The 17,213-nt window shown below is 41.2% G+C and overlaps 2 protein-coding genes across 43 annotated transcripts in view; one reads left to right on the top strand and one right to left on the bottom strand.

Moving 5' to 3' along the window:
- tjp1b (tight junction protein 1b) overlaps positions 1-9,669 on the top strand; it is a 73,764-nt gene extending 64,095 nt beyond the window's left edge. For 8 of the 42 annotated variants that reach the window (XM_083545934.1, XM_083545912.1, XM_083545915.1 and 5 more), the window contains 11 exons: positions 54-154; positions 790-1,143; positions 1,646-1,882; positions 3,053-3,973; positions 4,130-4,221; positions 4,395-4,610; positions 4,727-4,869; positions 5,158-5,590; positions 5,688-5,902; positions 6,092-6,235; positions 7,878-9,669. In XM_083545934.1, the coding sequence (XP_083402060.1) occupies positions 54-154; positions 790-1,143; positions 1,646-1,882; positions 3,053-3,973; positions 4,130-4,221; positions 4,395-4,610; positions 4,727-4,869; positions 5,158-5,590; positions 5,688-5,902; positions 6,092-6,235; positions 7,878-7,972 (2,951 nt within the window). In that variant the 3' untranslated portion in view covers positions 7,973-9,669. The remainder of the gene's footprint in view (positions 1-53; positions 155-789; positions 1,144-1,645; positions 1,883-3,052; positions 3,974-4,129; positions 4,222-4,394; positions 4,611-4,726; positions 4,870-5,157; positions 5,591-5,687; positions 5,903-6,091; positions 6,236-7,877) is intronic. The other 34 variants (XM_083545913.1, XM_083545929.1, XM_083545946.1 and 31 more) reach the window with 13 other exon arrangements.
- A 318-nt stretch (positions 9,670-9,987) lies between these two features.
- slc27a2 (solute carrier family 27 member 2) lies at positions 9,988-16,666 on the bottom strand. The gene is made up of 10 exons (XM_083546009.1): positions 15,912-16,666; positions 13,616-13,825; positions 13,126-13,284; positions 12,297-12,421; positions 11,924-12,118; positions 11,745-11,835; positions 10,984-11,182; positions 10,724-10,821; positions 10,503-10,633; positions 9,988-10,389 (listed from the first exon to the last, which is right to left on the bottom strand). The coding sequence occupies exons 1-10, from the start codon at positions 16,393-16,395 to the stop codon at positions 10,213-10,215; spliced, it is 1,869 nt and encodes a 622-aa protein (XP_083402135.1). The 5' UTR covers positions 16,396-16,666; the 3' UTR covers positions 9,988-10,212.
- Positions 16,667-17,213: the final 547 nt, after the last annotated feature.

Below are 17,213 nucleotides of genomic sequence, written 5' to 3'. Positions count from 1 at the left end.
TTCTAGCTTTGCTACATAAATATTTTTCTGCCTCTTGTCTACTCTCTAATTAGCCACCATTAACTTGAACAACATGAATGATGGGTGGTATGGAGCTCTGAAAGAAACCATTCAGCAGCAACAGAACCAGCTGGTCTGGGTTTCTGAGGGCAAGGTAAGCCAATCGCCAAATGATTTAGGAAAAAAATAATAATTATAGCTATATTTATAGCAGGTGGTAGCTTAGTGGTTAAGGCTTTGGATTTTGGATCAAAAGCTTGAGAGTTCAAATCCCAGCCACACCTAGATGCATCCCCTGAGCAAGGCCCTTAACCCCATAGCTGGTCAGTTATATAAATGAGTTGCATGGAAGGTGCTCTGGATAAGGGTCAAGTCAAGAGTCTACCAACTTAAATATAATTGTAAATACATCAAAATATCTTAAAATACAAAGAAACCATTTTAGTGGCTTGATTAAAATTGGTGCATAAATACATAATATAAGGACATTAATTATTTTATTTTCATATTATAAACACTTATTTTATTCTAAGACCAGAGCAGAAATTATTTCAGTAACTGAATGCAGATTAGTCTGCTGTTGTAAATATATATTCAAATATATTAACACCTTGTAATGGTGATTAAATACTGTAATTATTTTTTTTTTTTTAAATGCTTTTGACAGTAACTTAAAAAAAAATATATATATATTATATTACATTTTTTTATTTCTATACATTTTCTTATTTAATTTGTAAACTGTACTAAGGTCCTGTGGCCACATAATTGCATAATTGTTGTTTCCAGGCTGACGGAGCTCCAGAGGACGACCTAGACATCCATGACGACCGCTTGTCCTACCTCTCAGCGCCAGGCAGCGAGTACAGCATGTACAGCACTGACAGCCGCCACACATCTGATTACGAGGACACAGACACTGAAGGAGGTGCCTATACAGACCAGGAGCTGGATGAGACTCTGAACGACGAGGTGGGCTTACCCAGTGAGCCTGCAATCACACGTTCTTCTGAGCCTGTGCGAGAGGATCCACCTGTCATTCAGGACGTGCCGGCGTACCCAAGTTACCAGCATGCAGCTCCTCAACCTGAGCCCATGAACCGCATTGAAGCTGCTGGATTTAAGATGCCTGCTCCACAACAGGTACAGTACACAAGCCATGACTGCATGCTGTCTAGTAAAGCTTCAGTTTATAAATATGCAATTGTAAACATGAAGCTAGTTTGTTCTCTGCAAAGGCTTTTCAGTTCTTTTCTAAACTAACACATGCACTTGGAATGTAAAATATCATCAGGAGGTTGATTTGTACTATTACATTTGGGAATTTATTTTGAGCAAAAAAAAAAAAAAATTACATATTCGCATGGTATTACTTTTAAAAGGGCCGCTTTGTTAAATTTACCTTTTACAGCTGACTTGATATAGATTAAAATTTCACTGTTTTTTTTTTTTTTTTTAAGAAATATGAGGTTGTCTCTTTTGTCATCTTGTCAAATTATGAAATTTCTTTAATCACTTCCTTTTTTCATCTAGAGATTTTCTCTAATGGTTTATTAAACACTTTACACCCTCAGAGCAGTTTAAGTGCTTATAGGAATGCTTTTAGTGGCATGTGTCTATAACCTATGTGAACCGTACTTCACAGCAGGCTGAGGCTGCTGTGGCCCTGCCCTCCTTCCCCCCTGCAGTGGCATCAGTGCCCCCTGCTGTTGAGCCCGCTGCACCACTAGCGGGTACGAAATCCAAGGAGCCAACTGGCACCGCTCAGGCCGACTCACTTAACCCTTCCACCCCAGAACCCGAGTCCCAGCCCGATCCTGAGCTCGCTCAGGTCCCAACACACGACCCCCACCAGTCGCTCGTGCCCAGCCCACATCCAAAGGTACCACCAGTAGCATCACCATGAGCTGGACCCGGGCACGGCCCGCTTCAGCTTGGTTCGGCCCCGCTCGCTCACTTTTTCCAAGCTGCCTGTTTTTTGCGCAATGCTCTTTCCTTCCACTCTGCTGTCTGCATGTGTACTGTGCCCACCCATGTCTGTGCTGTGTGTGCCTCTGCCACCTTAAGAGTATGGGTGACTGGTACACATGCACCCGATGTGTGAGGGGGGAAAAGGAAGAGGGCCTGTGACTTGTGACTTTATGCAAGAGGCCGCTCATTTTTAGTCTTTTCACTTTTACCTCTCGTACCTTTTGCATGGCTCCTTACTGTTGAGATTTCTTTCAGCTTTTTCTGTCTGTAGAAGTAGTGATCATAAGAAGTAGCACACCCACACACACACACACACACACACACACACACACACACACACACACACACACACACACACACACACACACTTGTCATAGAAGTAGAAGCTGCTCCACAATTGACTGCTGATGTTGTAGTAGAATAAGGAATTGCAAATGGAATATTATCTTATTTGCAAGAATGGATGTCTGTAGCTGCATGTCAACCTAACCTGCAGACAGTATTTCTAACCCTATAAAAGGAATAAATGCAATCATACGATCTTAAAAGGTTTTAATTGTATAAAAAGGAGATTGAATAGTATATGCATTTATGGTTTATTTCTTTATGTATTATATAAAGCATTTTTTTTTTTATTCTACTGTCTTCAGGCTATAGAATGTTTGAAAGTAGCTTTTCAGTCATGAAAAAGCAATACATTTTCTACTAAATTGATTCAAACGGATGAATTCTTCTAGTTGGATACATACTGATCTGTTGGCTGTCATTACTGAAAGGCTTCTTATCAAATTACATAGACATGTAGATCTTGGTATGTAAAACTGAGATAATCTGCCTGTTTATTGCATAATAACAATGTGTATTTGCCGGGGGTTTTTTTTGGTGTTGCAAAAGGACATGTGCAAGTTTGATGATTTTGATCTGACCGCATTGTGTTAAACAGCTAGTTTTATGTTTTACTGATTTTTTTTGCTAATTAGATTTATTTTTGTTCTTATATTTTGGGTATATTTCCACATCACTTCAAAGGCATTTGACCTCTTTGGTACTCATTTTGTCTGTTTTGCTGTTCTATTCCCAGCAGATGTATAAGAAGGATCTGTACAGTGTGGATGAGCCTGTACGAGTAAATCACATGATGAAGCCCCAGCAGCCACAATCTTTAGCTCCCCCATCCTCTCTGTCCTACAGCCACCAGCCTGTGTACCAGGACAAACAGCCATACCGCGAGTACGACCACCCGCCTTACGGCTATGACGGTGGCAGCTACGCACAACCAAAGCCTCACAACAACTACAACGCGCACCTGCACTATGACAACCGTGTGCCTCATTATGACGAACAGTGGCCCCAGTATGACCAGCAGTCCTCGGCCCAGCCTCCTCCTCCTCCTCCTCCAGCCGGGTCAGGCTATCCTCAGGGCCACCAGCCTCCCGTTCTGAGCTACGAACCCCGCTCCCCTTACGAGGATGGGCCCACGCGGGACTATAGCCCTCCTCAACCTCGTTATGATGAGCCCCCTGTTGCTTATGATAACCGACCACCACGGCATGGAAAAACAGGTCCTGTTCGCTATGAGGAACCTCCTCCTCCACCCCCAGTTATGTATGATGCCCGCTCTCCTTATGAACCAGAGCCCCATGGCTTCCCCATCAATAACCCCCGCTCCCCTGATCCTCCCAAGCAGTATTATGAAGACCCTTCTTTGAGACCCACATATAACCCAGGGCTACCAAACCGTGGCTACAAACCAGGGCAGCATGAACCTTTGAATTCTGATCCTCCTATTCCTCCTTCTAAACCTGAAGTTGTCGTGTCTCCAGGGGAGACAATACATTCTACAACTCCCAAACCATTGCCTCCTCCACCCAGAGAAGATCCAGAGGAGGAGGATCCTGCCATGAAACCCCAGTCTGTTCTCAACAGGGTCAAGATGTTCGAGAACAAGCGTTCTGTGAGTGTAGACAGAGCCAAGGAGGTTGGAGATGTGCCAGGGATTAGGGTATGTTTTCTTTGACTTCTATAAAAAAAAATGGGTTTTAGATTTCATAATCTGTTTATTTGTTGTATTTCTGTTTTAAAATACTGCATAATAAGGTCATTCTTTATTTTGAATTATTCTTGTCCTATTTGTTGAATCTGTCATTTTCTGATATAGCCCACAGATTTCCCTAAACCTGTCATTGCCCCGGTCCCAGTGTCTAAGGCCAACTCTCTCAACAACCTAGAACAGGAGAAACCTGTATACAGGTAACCAAAACAAGCTGCTTTGTATGCAAACATATGTTGTGAAAAGGGGCTTTCGGATTTCTATAATGTTCTGATAATGCCGTTCTGCTTATGAGATGTAAGGCACCAGAAAACTTCTTATTGTGTTCATTTGATTTAGATTTTTTTTTCCCTCCTGTTGCCTCTCTTCACAGGGCCCCAGAGCCACAGAAACCCCAATCACGATTAGGAGATGAGGTGGTCCGTACTAACCACTATGACCCCAATGAGGATGAGGAGTACTACAGGAAACAGCTGTCCTACTTTGACCGTCGCAGCTTTGACAACAAATCTGTGACTCAGCCAGTAGTTAATCGCTTTCATGATTTGTCTAAACCTGCACAGCCTCAGCTTGGATACCCTTATAACAGGTATAGACCATAATAAATGTGTATTATAATGTAGAAATACAGCAGTAGGGGTATACAAAGCATCTCTATTAAGTACATTTCTATGAAGTAAATTTTTGAACAACTCTGCTTTTCAGGACAGAATCGGGGGAGAAAGTGAGTCCTGTGGATAAGAGATATGAGCCAGTCCCCCAGGTTAACTCTACACCTGCTCCTTATGGTGGTCAGTCAGGCCCTGCTGTCCCACCTACATCTCTGCCCAAACTCAGCAACGCAGATGGTAAGAGTTTAAAGTCGCAGACTGATCTTTCTTTAGCAGTGCACTGTTTAAACTGGAAGTGTAATGCAGTGCCACTATCTGTATCTGTATCTGTTTTAGAGCACTGTAGCTGTATTTTCTATCAAAATTAGTTGCTTCTGTATGCTGTTCACTTCATATTTATCTGTATTTACTAGTTTGCACTGATGCAATGTAGTATTGCAAAACCTTTAGTTAGCCCAGAAAACATTGACATTTTTACTGAAACTTTGAAGGAGGGAAAAAAAAATGTTTTCTCTCAATTCACAGTGAACTCTCTCCCAGATCCTCACACATCCCCCAAAGGCAAACCTGATTTGTCTACTCTCCGCCCTCCTACCCGGGATGACCCAGTCCAAGGCAACTACTTTCCACAAAAGTCTCCAGTCAATGGCACGGACATCCCACCCAAGACTTTGAGTGTCCCTGCTCCCACCAGTTACAACCGCTACGCTCCAAAGCCTTACACAAGCACTGCGCGGCCCTTTGAGCGCAAGTTTGAGAGCCCTAAATTCAACCACAACCTTTTGCCTAATGACACCCAGACGAAGCCAATTGTGGTAAACAACAATCCCAAAACTCACCTCTCACCTCAGCCGCCAGACAACGACAGCGGTGTGGACACATTCACTCGTACTATGGACAACAGGCCCAAATATCAGCACAACAATGTCAACTCTATCCCCAAAGCTGTCCCTGTCAGGTAAAAAATACCTCTTCATATGCTCTTATTACGTTAACTGTTCCTCTCTGGTCTTTATCACTTTTATCCTTGCGTAAATGGTCCCTTTCTCTTTCAGCCCCAATGCACTGGACGATGATGACGATGATGGACACACTGTCGTCGCCACAGCACGGGGCATCTTTAATTGCAACGGTGGAGTATTGAGCTCAATCGAGACAGGTGTGAGTATTATCATCCCCCAGGGAGCCATTCCGGAAAGCGTGGAGCAGGAGATCTACTTTAAAGTATGCAGAGACAACAGCATCTTGCCTCCACTAGATAAGGAGAAAGGTTCGTATCTTTGCATAACGAAGGCCGTACAAACGTTATCTCATTGTAGTTAAGACATTCTTGATATCATGTTCAATTATTAATGCTGATTTGTTTAAAATAGAAGAACCGATCGATCGTGGTGCACTTGACTATGGAAAACATCAAAAATGTTCAAGTCTTAATTGTGTTTGTTGCGTGTTCATGCAGGTGAAACTCTGCTCAGCCCCCTGGTTATGTGTGGGCCTCATGGTCTGAAGTTCCTGAAGCCGGTGGAGCTGCGCCTGCCACACTGTGCGTCTATGACCCCTGATGGTTGGTCTTTTGCTCTAAAATCCTCCGACTCCTCGTCGGGTACGCTGTCCTTTCTCTGGTCTTCTGGGTTTCTTTGGGTCTTGTGCTTGGTGATTTATTAGGGATGTATCGAACTAATAGCATATCAGTATTGAACTGATCTACAGTGCTGGATCTAGATTCAGTCAGACACAGTTTCTGGTGTGTTGATGGAGGTGATGAAGTGGCTTGTATTAAGCTGGCTTACTGTCTGGGATATGCTGATAATATTAAACTACAGCCATGATGGGCTGTTGATGTGTCTGCAGCTACAGAGTTAACTGAGTAGCTCATTTCATTGCGTAATCCTCTAAGGTGTCTGATTAGATGGCGAAAGGTGATGCTGACTTATTGTTTAGTGCTTATACATTTTTAAAGGCAGAGAGTTATGAAGTAAAACACATTTTTTACCTCCAAATCAAGTCTTGGGTGGTAAGCAAGTGAGGAACACTCAACTTGGAGAAAAGACATTGGACATGTTGTTGGACATGATCTGTTCAATTTAATAGCACTAATATTTACTTATTGAATACTTCTTAAACTGAATTGAGACAATGTCCGTTGTGAAAAGCACCATAGAAATAAACTTGACTTCTGTGTTGAATTTGACTTTAAAATAGAATCGATCATTTTGGGAATATCCACTGGCCTGTGATGTGCCATCCCATTTTAGCTGTGGCTACATCGTCTCTGAAAATTCATTTATGCACAGCTGGTGCACTCCAGCCAAAAACATCTTGTTGCTACACTAGCTAACTTGGATTTATATTTTCAATAAGCCAGTCCGGTGTATGAGATGGTTGTGTAGTTAAACAGAAGTGAATAAAACAGTGTGTAGAATGCAGCAGCTCAGAGGACCACCACAGTCACCACACCTGTCTGTTGTGAATACTGCGATGCTGACTGACTCAACCCTGCATGTTCACATTAACGCATGCCACTGTAACGCTAGCGATGTTCTGCCTAGCTAACTCGGCTTGGGATATCAGTCGATGTGCAGAGCACCGATACTGTATAGAGAAAAAATTTTTATCGGGTTGATACATCCCTCATGGACATGACACTGATTCAGCTTGGGTGGTTTTCTACCTATCCTTCAATTTTCCATTTCCATTCCAGTTGAACTCTTTCTCTTCCATATGATGCTTGCAGAACTAAAATCTGATGTTTTTGCTGTATAATTATGAAAAACCCAGTTTGTACATTAATATACACATTGAAATGAATTCCGCGCAGAACCCCTTCAGCTGCTAAAATAAGTTCCGATTTACTGCATGAACATTTTGCGGATATTCAGATAATATTTTTTTTATTGTTTACATATATTATAATAATCTTTTATTGGAACAATAGTCTGAATTACATTTCAATTAAACCCATTCAGTTTAAAAAGGCAATTCAAAACAAGTATAAATATATTACACTTATTTAACATATTAACTGGTATACTTATTATTAATACATTAATCATAATTGATGATAATGTAGGGTTTCACTATTATTTTGTATTTATTTTAATAGAAAAGAATAGCCCCCCGGCTTTGCTTTACTTTTAACTCCTGCAGGTCTCCAGACCACACTTTATAATTATTAGATTAAACACACTGATGTTGGCAGTCTATAGATTTAAATTCCATTTGCTTACCTTCTGATTTCTCTACAGGTGACCCCAAATGCTGGCAGAATAAATCTCTCCCAGGGGACCCCAATTACCTGGTGGGCGCGAACTGTGTGTCTGTACTTATTGACCACTTCTGAAGAGGGCGACAGCTGGTCTGTTACTGAGAGGCAAAGTGTCGGTGAAGAACATTTACGAAGCCCTTTTTCCCCCCTCCTTTCCTCCCCTTCTCTTCGCCACCCCCTTCCACACACAAGTCATTCTGTTCTCTTGTTTTGTGGACATTTGCAAGACCGAGTTTATTTTGCTTGGAGGACAATAAGAGCACCTCCCCCTGGTGCTGAATCCCTACAAAACTCATTCTTATTGTTCTTGTTTTGGTGCTTGAAGGCTTGCCAAATATAAAATGGACGGAATGAATGAGTTTATTAAAATGAAAAGAATATGCATGACCAGTACTACAGACAGACTGAAGTAATCCTATTTGGCATTTGTCTAAATTGTTTAAAAAGAAAAAAAGAAAAAAAAAGACAATTTAAATGAAGAAGGAAAATAATTTGTTTTAAATATTACACATCTGCATCTTTGCTCACAAACAAAAAAAGTTTCCCGCTTACCTTTTTTGTTTGTGAAGTGTGTGGTCATGCGCGTGTTGCTTTCGCAGGTGTACGTGAGGACTGCTGTGGATCTGCGTAATTCTGAGCCTATTTTCTGCGGACTTGAACGACGGACCCTCAAATGTCATGAAGACATGTTTGTGAAGGATTAGAACTTTTCTGCTCATTGCTGGTGAACCTTTTTCACGGGCTTTAAATGAGTTCTACAATTTTGAACAGACCTTTTCTAGTGATGTTTTAACATAGATGAACACACTGGCAAAACTCCTGCTGTCTAGAGATCTATGCATGTGCTACGACTCAGGTCCAGACGCCTGCTACTACGTTCAGAACACCAACTTCCCCATCTTTACACTGCGAGCAGTGATGCCTTACCTGCATATTAACATTAACAAAACCACATGCAAACATTTGTGTTTTAGTTGTTGAGTAAAATCATGAAGGATATTTAAATTCTCTTACCCATTATGTTAGTGGATTGGATTTAGCACACCAATAATCGAGGCTAATGAACAGGTATGCTTTTTTTACTGCTATGCATATGAAGTCAAAAGATATACAAAAACACTAGGATATGTTTAAATTATAGCTGTATATACTGCTAGCACATGGCCTTGGTTCGCTGTAAATGAACTTTTGTACATTTTTGTTATTTTGTATAAAAAAAAAAATTTATGGCGGGGGAAAAAAAAAGGTAAAACAAGCAAAAACAAACAAACAAAAAAAACCCAATACATTGGTTGTTTGTATTAAACTAATACCCCTGAGCCTTGGAACTGAACATAAAAGTAATGAAAAATATAAAATGGAGGGGAAAAAAATTTTTTCTACCATCCTATACATAAATCTCTACTCGATGGCATTTTTAACAGTAAGAACACATTTTTATTCTTATTTACAGAATAGGAAAATGCTCGGTTTCAATAATTTAATGACTCTGTACTAAAGAAGGGGCCGCTGTGGTGAGTGGTCCTGTACTTTGTGATACTGGATGCTGTATTGTGTGCCCTGAAATGTATTTTTGTATTAGTAAACAATTTAATAAGGCACATCAGTACTTTTTTTTTTTTTTTTTTATATAAAAAACAGCTTCTACCCAATCTGAGTTTCTTTTCTTTATGAGGCTGACATCTTTAAGTTACAATTTTTTTTTATATATAATTTTTTGCTGCACATTTCTAAATATACCACTGTATTAAATAAATTCATTTTTGAAGTAATGTCACATGCTTGTAGTGTCCGCACTGTGAATAACTGTAGGTAATTAGTGTGTAGCCAGTGTGTGGGTGGGGGGAGGAAAGGTACAAAGTTTGTCTTGACGCTATCTCATGGGGTAATGACCCTCAGCAGTGGATAAAAAGAGCACAAGCTCCAGTAGAGTTGATAAGTACTTCTACTCTCATTAGAAAGTCTCTAGGCTTCATTCCCCATGCCGCCCTTTGCCCTACTTAACTCCGGTTCAGTAGTTATTACAGCTGGAAGATGTGGATATTTCTCACAGCACCACGCTCGAACCACTGAATGAAATTTACACCATGTGTGATGGAAAAGTGTATTCGTTACTTATAAAACAGAATGTACATTATTCAAACAATCATTAAAACACGTTACATTTCATCGATCGTCGTCACAGCATAATGGTTTGTTAGCTCATTTGGATATTAAAAACTGACAAAGATGAAGCCAGGATCCTCCCTGAGATTAGTCTACACACAAAACCACTTCATTTTTAATAGAATACTTTTGTCTTTACATTTCCACACTCATAGTTTAATGTCTCCTGCAATCATTGAATTGTACATTTCCTTAGTGAGGGTGATGTATTTCTTTTCAACTAGATCAAGAAAGTAGAGCGGGTCATGGATGAGCGCTGGATCAAAGCCCTCCTCCACCAGCTTCACCTTTTTCATCTTGAAAGTTCCTGTGAGTTCCAAAGAACTCTGAAAGAGAAATGTGCTTTGATGAAGAAAAAAAAAAAAAAACTTGAGCTTGGCACAAAAGGAAAGACTGAAAGCAATGCAATCAGCGGTACTGGGTTATAAACACGGCTTACCTGAATGCGAATGAAACGGGGTCTGGCGTAAACCGGGAGGTAGTTCGTTACAAGTCTACATGCGTCAACGCCGTCAAACGCCTTCCCTTCTTTTAAAACAACAGCCGCCATTCCAATCCTGCCCTCATGCCCTTAAGAATGAATTAGCAATCATTTGGTTATGGAGTTGGCCTTGGATTACAATGAGGAATAAATATATATCCAAATCACACAAGGTCTACCTTTAACCAATACGCCGTAGACGTTCGCTTCCTCAATGCAGTCCACCATACTGAGAATATCTGCTACTTCGGTTGTGGCAACGTTTTCACCTTTCCATCTAGAAATCATGCCAAAGTGTATCATTTACATCGTTAGCACTTGGCAGATGCCTGAATCCAGAGCAACGTCCACTTACCACATCAGCTTGACGTTCTTCATATAAATATAATAATTACACATTTTGCTAATGATAAGAAGTTCCATTCATTGCAGGATTTACCTAAAAGTGTCTCCAACTCGATCCTGAAAGTAGACAAAGTTTTCATTGTCGATTCTCAGCATGTCGCCGCTGTTGAAATAGAGATCGCCTTTAACAAACACGTCTCTGAGTCGTTTCTTTTCCGTCTGCAGCTTGTTTCCAGCGTAGCCAACAAACGGAGATTTGGTGGTGATTTTCCCAACCAGGAGCCCGGGCTCACCTGCAAGATCATTTACATCATTCCTATTTTTACACCCAGTATAAAGGAAGGTTTCACTGTTTCGCCAAATATAAGACAAGACCTTTTTAAGACATTTAAAAAATGACATTTCAAAACATCAAAAACAGCCACACACAATTAAGTTAGCAACAAATCGCTAAGTATCGCTAAACTTGCACTTCCCCATAGCTGAAAAACAAAATTTGTTTTACATTCAAGCTACAATACAAGAGATTTGCAACGATAACAGAAAGTTGATTGGCTGTTGCATGTTGGTCTCATTTGTAGTTGTAATAGAGCGAATTATATTCGAATTAGCGAAAGAAAGAACCACAACACATTCCAAAAAAACAGTGCTGCAGGAAAACATCTCAACGAGCTCCAGAGGCAGCGTTACACTTACATCTGTAAATTAAGACCTGTTTAAAATGACTAAAAAACAGCAAATATGAATTTTCAGGCTTAAAATTTCAATATCTTCCTTTTTTGACTTCTCAGACTCCACAGAAACCCTGGGTATTAATGTGTACTTTATTAATGAGGTGAGCAGGAGTTGACTGACCTCGAGCTGCTAGCACACAAAGTCCATCTGCGTTCCTCACAGGCTCCTCTTTCCCAATGTCGAACTTGATCAGGGCGTAAGGGAAGATTTTCTAACAGAGACCGTATGGAATGAGCTCTCATTCACAACGCTCTTCACTTTGAGTTTTATAAAGCGCTCTTGGAGTTCAATAGACTTACCTTGTGGAGGTGGTTAACCCGGCCAACCACTCCAACCTTTGTGGTGTAGTTAATAAACCCGATGTTTCCTTCTGTGGCAGCGTAGAGCTCCCTCACATAAATATTGCCAAAGCGATTCAAAAACTCCTTCCACACATCGGGCCGGACACCGTTACCTATAGCAATCTTCACCTTGTGGTCTCGGTCATCATCTCTCTGTGGGAAATGTCACAGAGACAAAGCCAACAATAATAATAATGGGTGGATCACTGTGTGTGTGTGTGTGTGTGTGTGTCACAATAAATTAGCTGGGGGGAAAAAAATCCTAATCCTACTCAAATGAGAAAACTCGATTAAATAAATGCAGTGTATTACACAGAAACAAAATGCTGACCTTTGGTGTATTGCAGAGGTAACGCATTGTTTCCCCAATGTACTGCATCACTGCAACATTATACTTCCTGCAGTCGTCCCAGAACTGAGAGGCTGAAAATTTCCTCCGCAGAACAAACGTATTCCCTAAAACCAGGACAGGAAACGTAAACAATGCACAAAAAAAAAATGGGCTCATACTTCAATTAAGTAAGGAATAAAACGATGTGTATGTGGTTGGGGGAAATAATCGACAATGGGTTGGTGCAGTGCAGCCTGACCTGAGAATTTACAATGAAAGCATGTTCTGAAGTGTTCTATTCCTCTTATAACACGGCAATTTTACAACCATTACAGTATTTTATTTAGTAATAAAACATCACATTGTACACCGTACAGTTCATTTACAACAAATAAGAAAAAAGAGAAGAAAAAAAACAAAACAAACATACACAGCCGGTCATGTTACAGAAACCAAATCCAAAAATCCAATCCCAAATCTATCTTGAAGACTTTACTTGTTGGAAAACTTAATACTGACTGTTGCAAACTGATGAAAAAACCCCAGCATAAACCACCATATGATCTAAATCTGTTTATTATAAGACTGTGTAGTTTTGGTCATACGGATCTCCCTCGAAATATTTGCTATATAACCAATTTATTGTGATTTGAGCTCAAATAATATCACACACATACACACAGTAAATTCACACCTCCTTACTAATCAGATGTAGGAATCGTAATAAACACGGTATAACATACATGGTATAAACTATTTCTTTATTAAATTATATCACAAAGGTTTATGAACAGTAAAGAATAACACTAAGGCTGAAAAGAAAACGTACCTCTCTCGATACAGCCGGTGAATCCTATAAGAAAGCCGGCGCTGTGGTACAGAGGAAGGTTGAGGTAAAACACGTCTTCAGACGTGACTCCAGAAACCCTCTGAATGAATGAAGCAGCCCAGACTCTCTCGTGAGTCACTGTGGCTGCTTTAGGCAGACCTGAAACCAAGGCAAGGCAAATCGAACAATGTAATAAATACAAATGATCATTCAAGTTTGTTTGTTATCCTACCACTAACATCATAATACAAGTCTTATCAAGGCATAAAGGAGATCATTGAGGGGAACACTTTCTTTTAAGTGGAGAAGTGAAGCCAAACTATCTGACCCAGATTAACACTGCCAAGAGACCTTTCCCTCGTCACCTCTGTGTATAGAAACCAGCTAGTGATATTACGTAACCTTTCGTCAATGTTTTATTAGGTCATTTTGTGTGTAGAGTAAAATTCAGTGTTGTCTGAAAGCATGTGACATCTGTGTAGTCTCTTACCGGTGGTTCCAGATGTGTAGATGTACAGTGCTGTGCTGCGGCATTTAACATTAGCCCTGAGGGATGGAGAAAGCGCTTCATCGGGGGCCTGTGCGATGGCCTGAGAGATGCCCTCAATGCCATCTGTGCTGCATGCATCAGAGAGCACATACACCCTGATGCTCTGCTCTTTTAGAGCGGGCAGGATTTCTTCAACGGCACCGCAGAGCTCTGCAGCAGAACGTACAAGTCATCAGTTCAACTCTGCCCCAAGCAGGTGAATCCTCATTGTGAATAAAGAGATCAATGTAGAATCAACTAAACTACAGTGTTAAACTGTTGATTTGGATGATGATGATCTTATTTATGTTTATTCAGTTTTATTTCTTGTGGTCAGGGTGGAGTGGGTGGAGAAGGAGTGATTTGTGATAGAAGAGTATCTGCGAGAGTGAAAAGGGAAAGTTTTAAGACTGTGGTGAGACCAGTTATATTGTATGGTTTAAAAACCGTGGCATTGAGTAAAAGACAGGAGGTGGAGCTGGAGGTAGCAGAGCTGAAGATGTTGAGGTTTTCGTTGGGAGTGATGAGGATGGACAGAATTAGAAATGAGTTTATTAGAGGGGCAGCGCATGAAGGATGTTTTGGAGACAAGGTGAGGGAGGCGAGATTGAGATGGTTTGGACATGTGCAGAGGAGGCACATGGTGTATATCAGTAGGAGAATGCTAAGGATGGAGCTGCCAGGAAGGAGAAAAAGATGAAGGCCAAGGAGGAAGTTTATGAATGTGGTGAGGGAAGACATGCAGGTAGTTGGTGTGAAAGAGGCAGATGTAGAGGACAGGGGGTATGGAGACGGATGATCCACTGTGGCGACCCCTAATGGAAGAAGACGAAAGAAGATTTTTTTATGTGGCCAACTTGAATTCCTTTTAAAGTATACATTTGTTGTATAGCCACAAGTTTATTAGTGTTAAAATAAACAAAACAAAATTGTAACAAACTTGAATAAAAATGAATTATGGTTAGATGAAAAGTGAGAAGTTTCTCTAAGCGTCTGTGTATTATATAAATACACTTTGACCCCTTCCCATGAAAGCAGCCAGCAACTGTGAAGACAGCTTTAAGAACCTGTAAAAATGTGTCAGGGGGACTAAGAAAGATCCATAAGGTTACTGAGCAACTCAAGAACTAAGAGAGTGCATATGGACTGTAATTAATATAAACAGTCTACTACAATGGCTCGGGACTGCAATTTACATGAGCAGTTCTATATTTAAGTCTATCACTAAACAGTAGACCTCAACAATGATGGAACTGTAATGAACGGACAATCGGTGGCACCCAGATGAGCACGAGCTCTGTGTCGAGTCCGGTTCCTCTCAAGGTTTCTTCCGTAGACCATCTCATGGAGTTTTTCCTTGCCACCGTCACCACTGGCTCGCTCATTAGGAACACACTTGTAGGGCATGAACATAAATTCATATTTTATAGACTACTTCTAAAAACTGACTGCTAAAATGAACTCTTACCTCATTCTTTTGTTGAATAATCTCAAGCACTTGTTCAATAGTATCAGTCGCATGAATCTAGTGGGAACCATATTCATTGCTTTTATTTTATCTCAAGTTTGAAAATGACCGATTTGATGATTTCTACTACTTGTTTTCTGAAATAATTCAGTACATCTGACCAGTCAAATGGTTTTGTAAATAAGAAAATTCAGTAATGGGCAAATGTTTGGTTTGATCTACTTCACCAGAGTAAAAAATTAATAACTAGACCACAGAGGCCAGTGTGTATGGACACTGTATGGAGTGATCATGGTAACGGATGTCACGTTTAACTGGGGTGACTAGGAGCACGTTTACCTGGGGTGACTAGGAGCACGTTTACCTGGGGTGACTAGGAGCACGCTTACCTGGGGTGACTAGGAGCACGCTTACCTGGGGTGACTAGGAGCACGCTTACCTGGGGTGACTAGGAGCACGCTTACCTGGGGTGACTAGGAGCACGCTTACCTGGGGTGACTAGGAGCACGCTTACCTGGGGTGACTAGGAGCACGCTTACCTGGGGTGACTAGGAGCACGCTTACCTGGGGTGACTAGGAGCACGCTTACCTGGGGTGACTAGGAGCACGCTTACCTGGGGTGACTAGGAGCACGTTTACCTGGGGTGACTAGGAGCACGCTTACCTGGGGTGACTAGGAGCACGCTTACCTGGGGTGACTAGGAGCACGCTTACCTGGGGTGACTAGGAGCACGCTTACCTGGGGTGACTAGGAGCACGCTTACCTGGGGTGACTAGGAGCACGCTTACCTGGGGTGACTAGGAGCACGTTTGCTCCGCAGCAGGAGAAGCAGTGCAGCAGGGATTTGGACCTGATGTTAAAGTTGAGCAGTGCAGTAGCGCAGCCGAGTTTCGCCAGCCCGAGCCAGGTCCAGATGAAGCAAGGCTCATTACCTATCAGCAGGGCCACAATGTCACCCTCCTTCAGTCCAGCCACCTTCTGCAGAGCATGAGCCACTTTATTACTCTCCCGGTCCACTTCTGAGTACGAGTGCGTCTCTCCCATGAAGTGGATGAAGGGCTTGTGTGGGTGTTTCCTCACGGCATCCAGGAAGCAGTCGAGAATGCTGTAGAAGCGAGTTCTCCTCTTGTAGAGCTCCAGGCGCGCACCGCAGCGCAAAACATGCAGCATGTAGGCGCAGTCCTGCACAAAGTAGGGACACAGTGTCCTGAGGACCGCGGGCAGAGCACACAGGCCAGCCAGCAAAGTGAACCACATGTACCACATGTCCATGCGAGACGAGGAGCCGCAGCTCTGCTGAAGAAGGGAAGAAACTCAAAGTGCAACACTGTAAAAAGCGGAAAGCTTTTTAAACTCTCAAACGCAGGGCAGACACATGGGAGAAATCTATCCGTTTCACAAGTCCTCTTCAGGGGTTGCCAGATTTGAACAAGTCAAATCCACTTGAAAGGGTAATTTGTTTGCAAATTTCTTAGGCATGCAAGGAGATCTACCATGAGATCTGAAGTGAATCAGCTCCCATACCCTGATCTGCTTTATCTGTAAGAGTGTGGGTTTTTTCTGTGTGTCTGAATGCAAAACCTCACTATTTTTAACATATTCATACACGAGGTAAAACAAAGTAGTACAACACCTTCAATTTGAAGAATATGAAGTTCTACATGGCGATAAAACAACTGTAATTGAGAATTATATCAGGTACTTATCAAGAATTATTAGAACATTCCTAGACATTATATACTCCGATGTTGCAAGATAAACAAACAAAAAACAAACAAACAAAAAAGATCATATACAAACCATTTTCCAAGAGGAGAATGTACAAGAATTCTAATACGCAAACTGGTATGCAAGGACAAAAATGTGCTGCCCATAACCGCAATGTCTTCATAAAATGAATAAATATATAATAACAAAATAAAAAAATAAACAAAAATACGTAATGAGGTACTGCAGGACATTAAAGTGGAATTCCTAATGTAAACCAGAAAGGCTTTGTGTCTTTTAGAGTGAAGAAATTGAACAATTGTTCCTGCTTTTGCATCTGGAATCATTTAAAAGTTCCTCAAAAGAATCCCAATATGATAAAA

Source organism: Silurus aristotelis, assembly GCF_946808225.1.
Source record: "Silurus aristotelis genome assembly, chromosome: 7".
Classification (NCBI taxonomy): Eukaryota; Metazoa; Chordata; class Actinopteri; order Siluriformes; family Siluridae; genus Silurus; species Silurus aristotelis.
This window is presented reverse-complemented; position numbering and strand designations above follow the sequence as displayed.

What these genes read in the sequence shown, in the direction of transcription:
- slc27a2 (XM_083546009.1), bottom strand. Translation starts at nt 16,395, where the DNA reads ATGGACATGTGGTACATGTGGTTCACTTTGCTGGCTGGCCTGTGTGCT. An exon ending in GGGTTAACCACCTCCACAAG is followed by an intron (nt 11,836 to 11,923) that starts GTAAGTCTATTG and finishes GGTCTCTGTTAG; the next exon opens with AAAATCTTCCCTTACGCCCT. An exon ending in CCCGTTTCATTCGCATTCAG is followed by an intron (nt 10,390 to 10,502) that starts GTAAGCCGTGTT and finishes TTTCTCTTTCAG; the next exon opens with AGTTCTTTGGAACTCACAGG.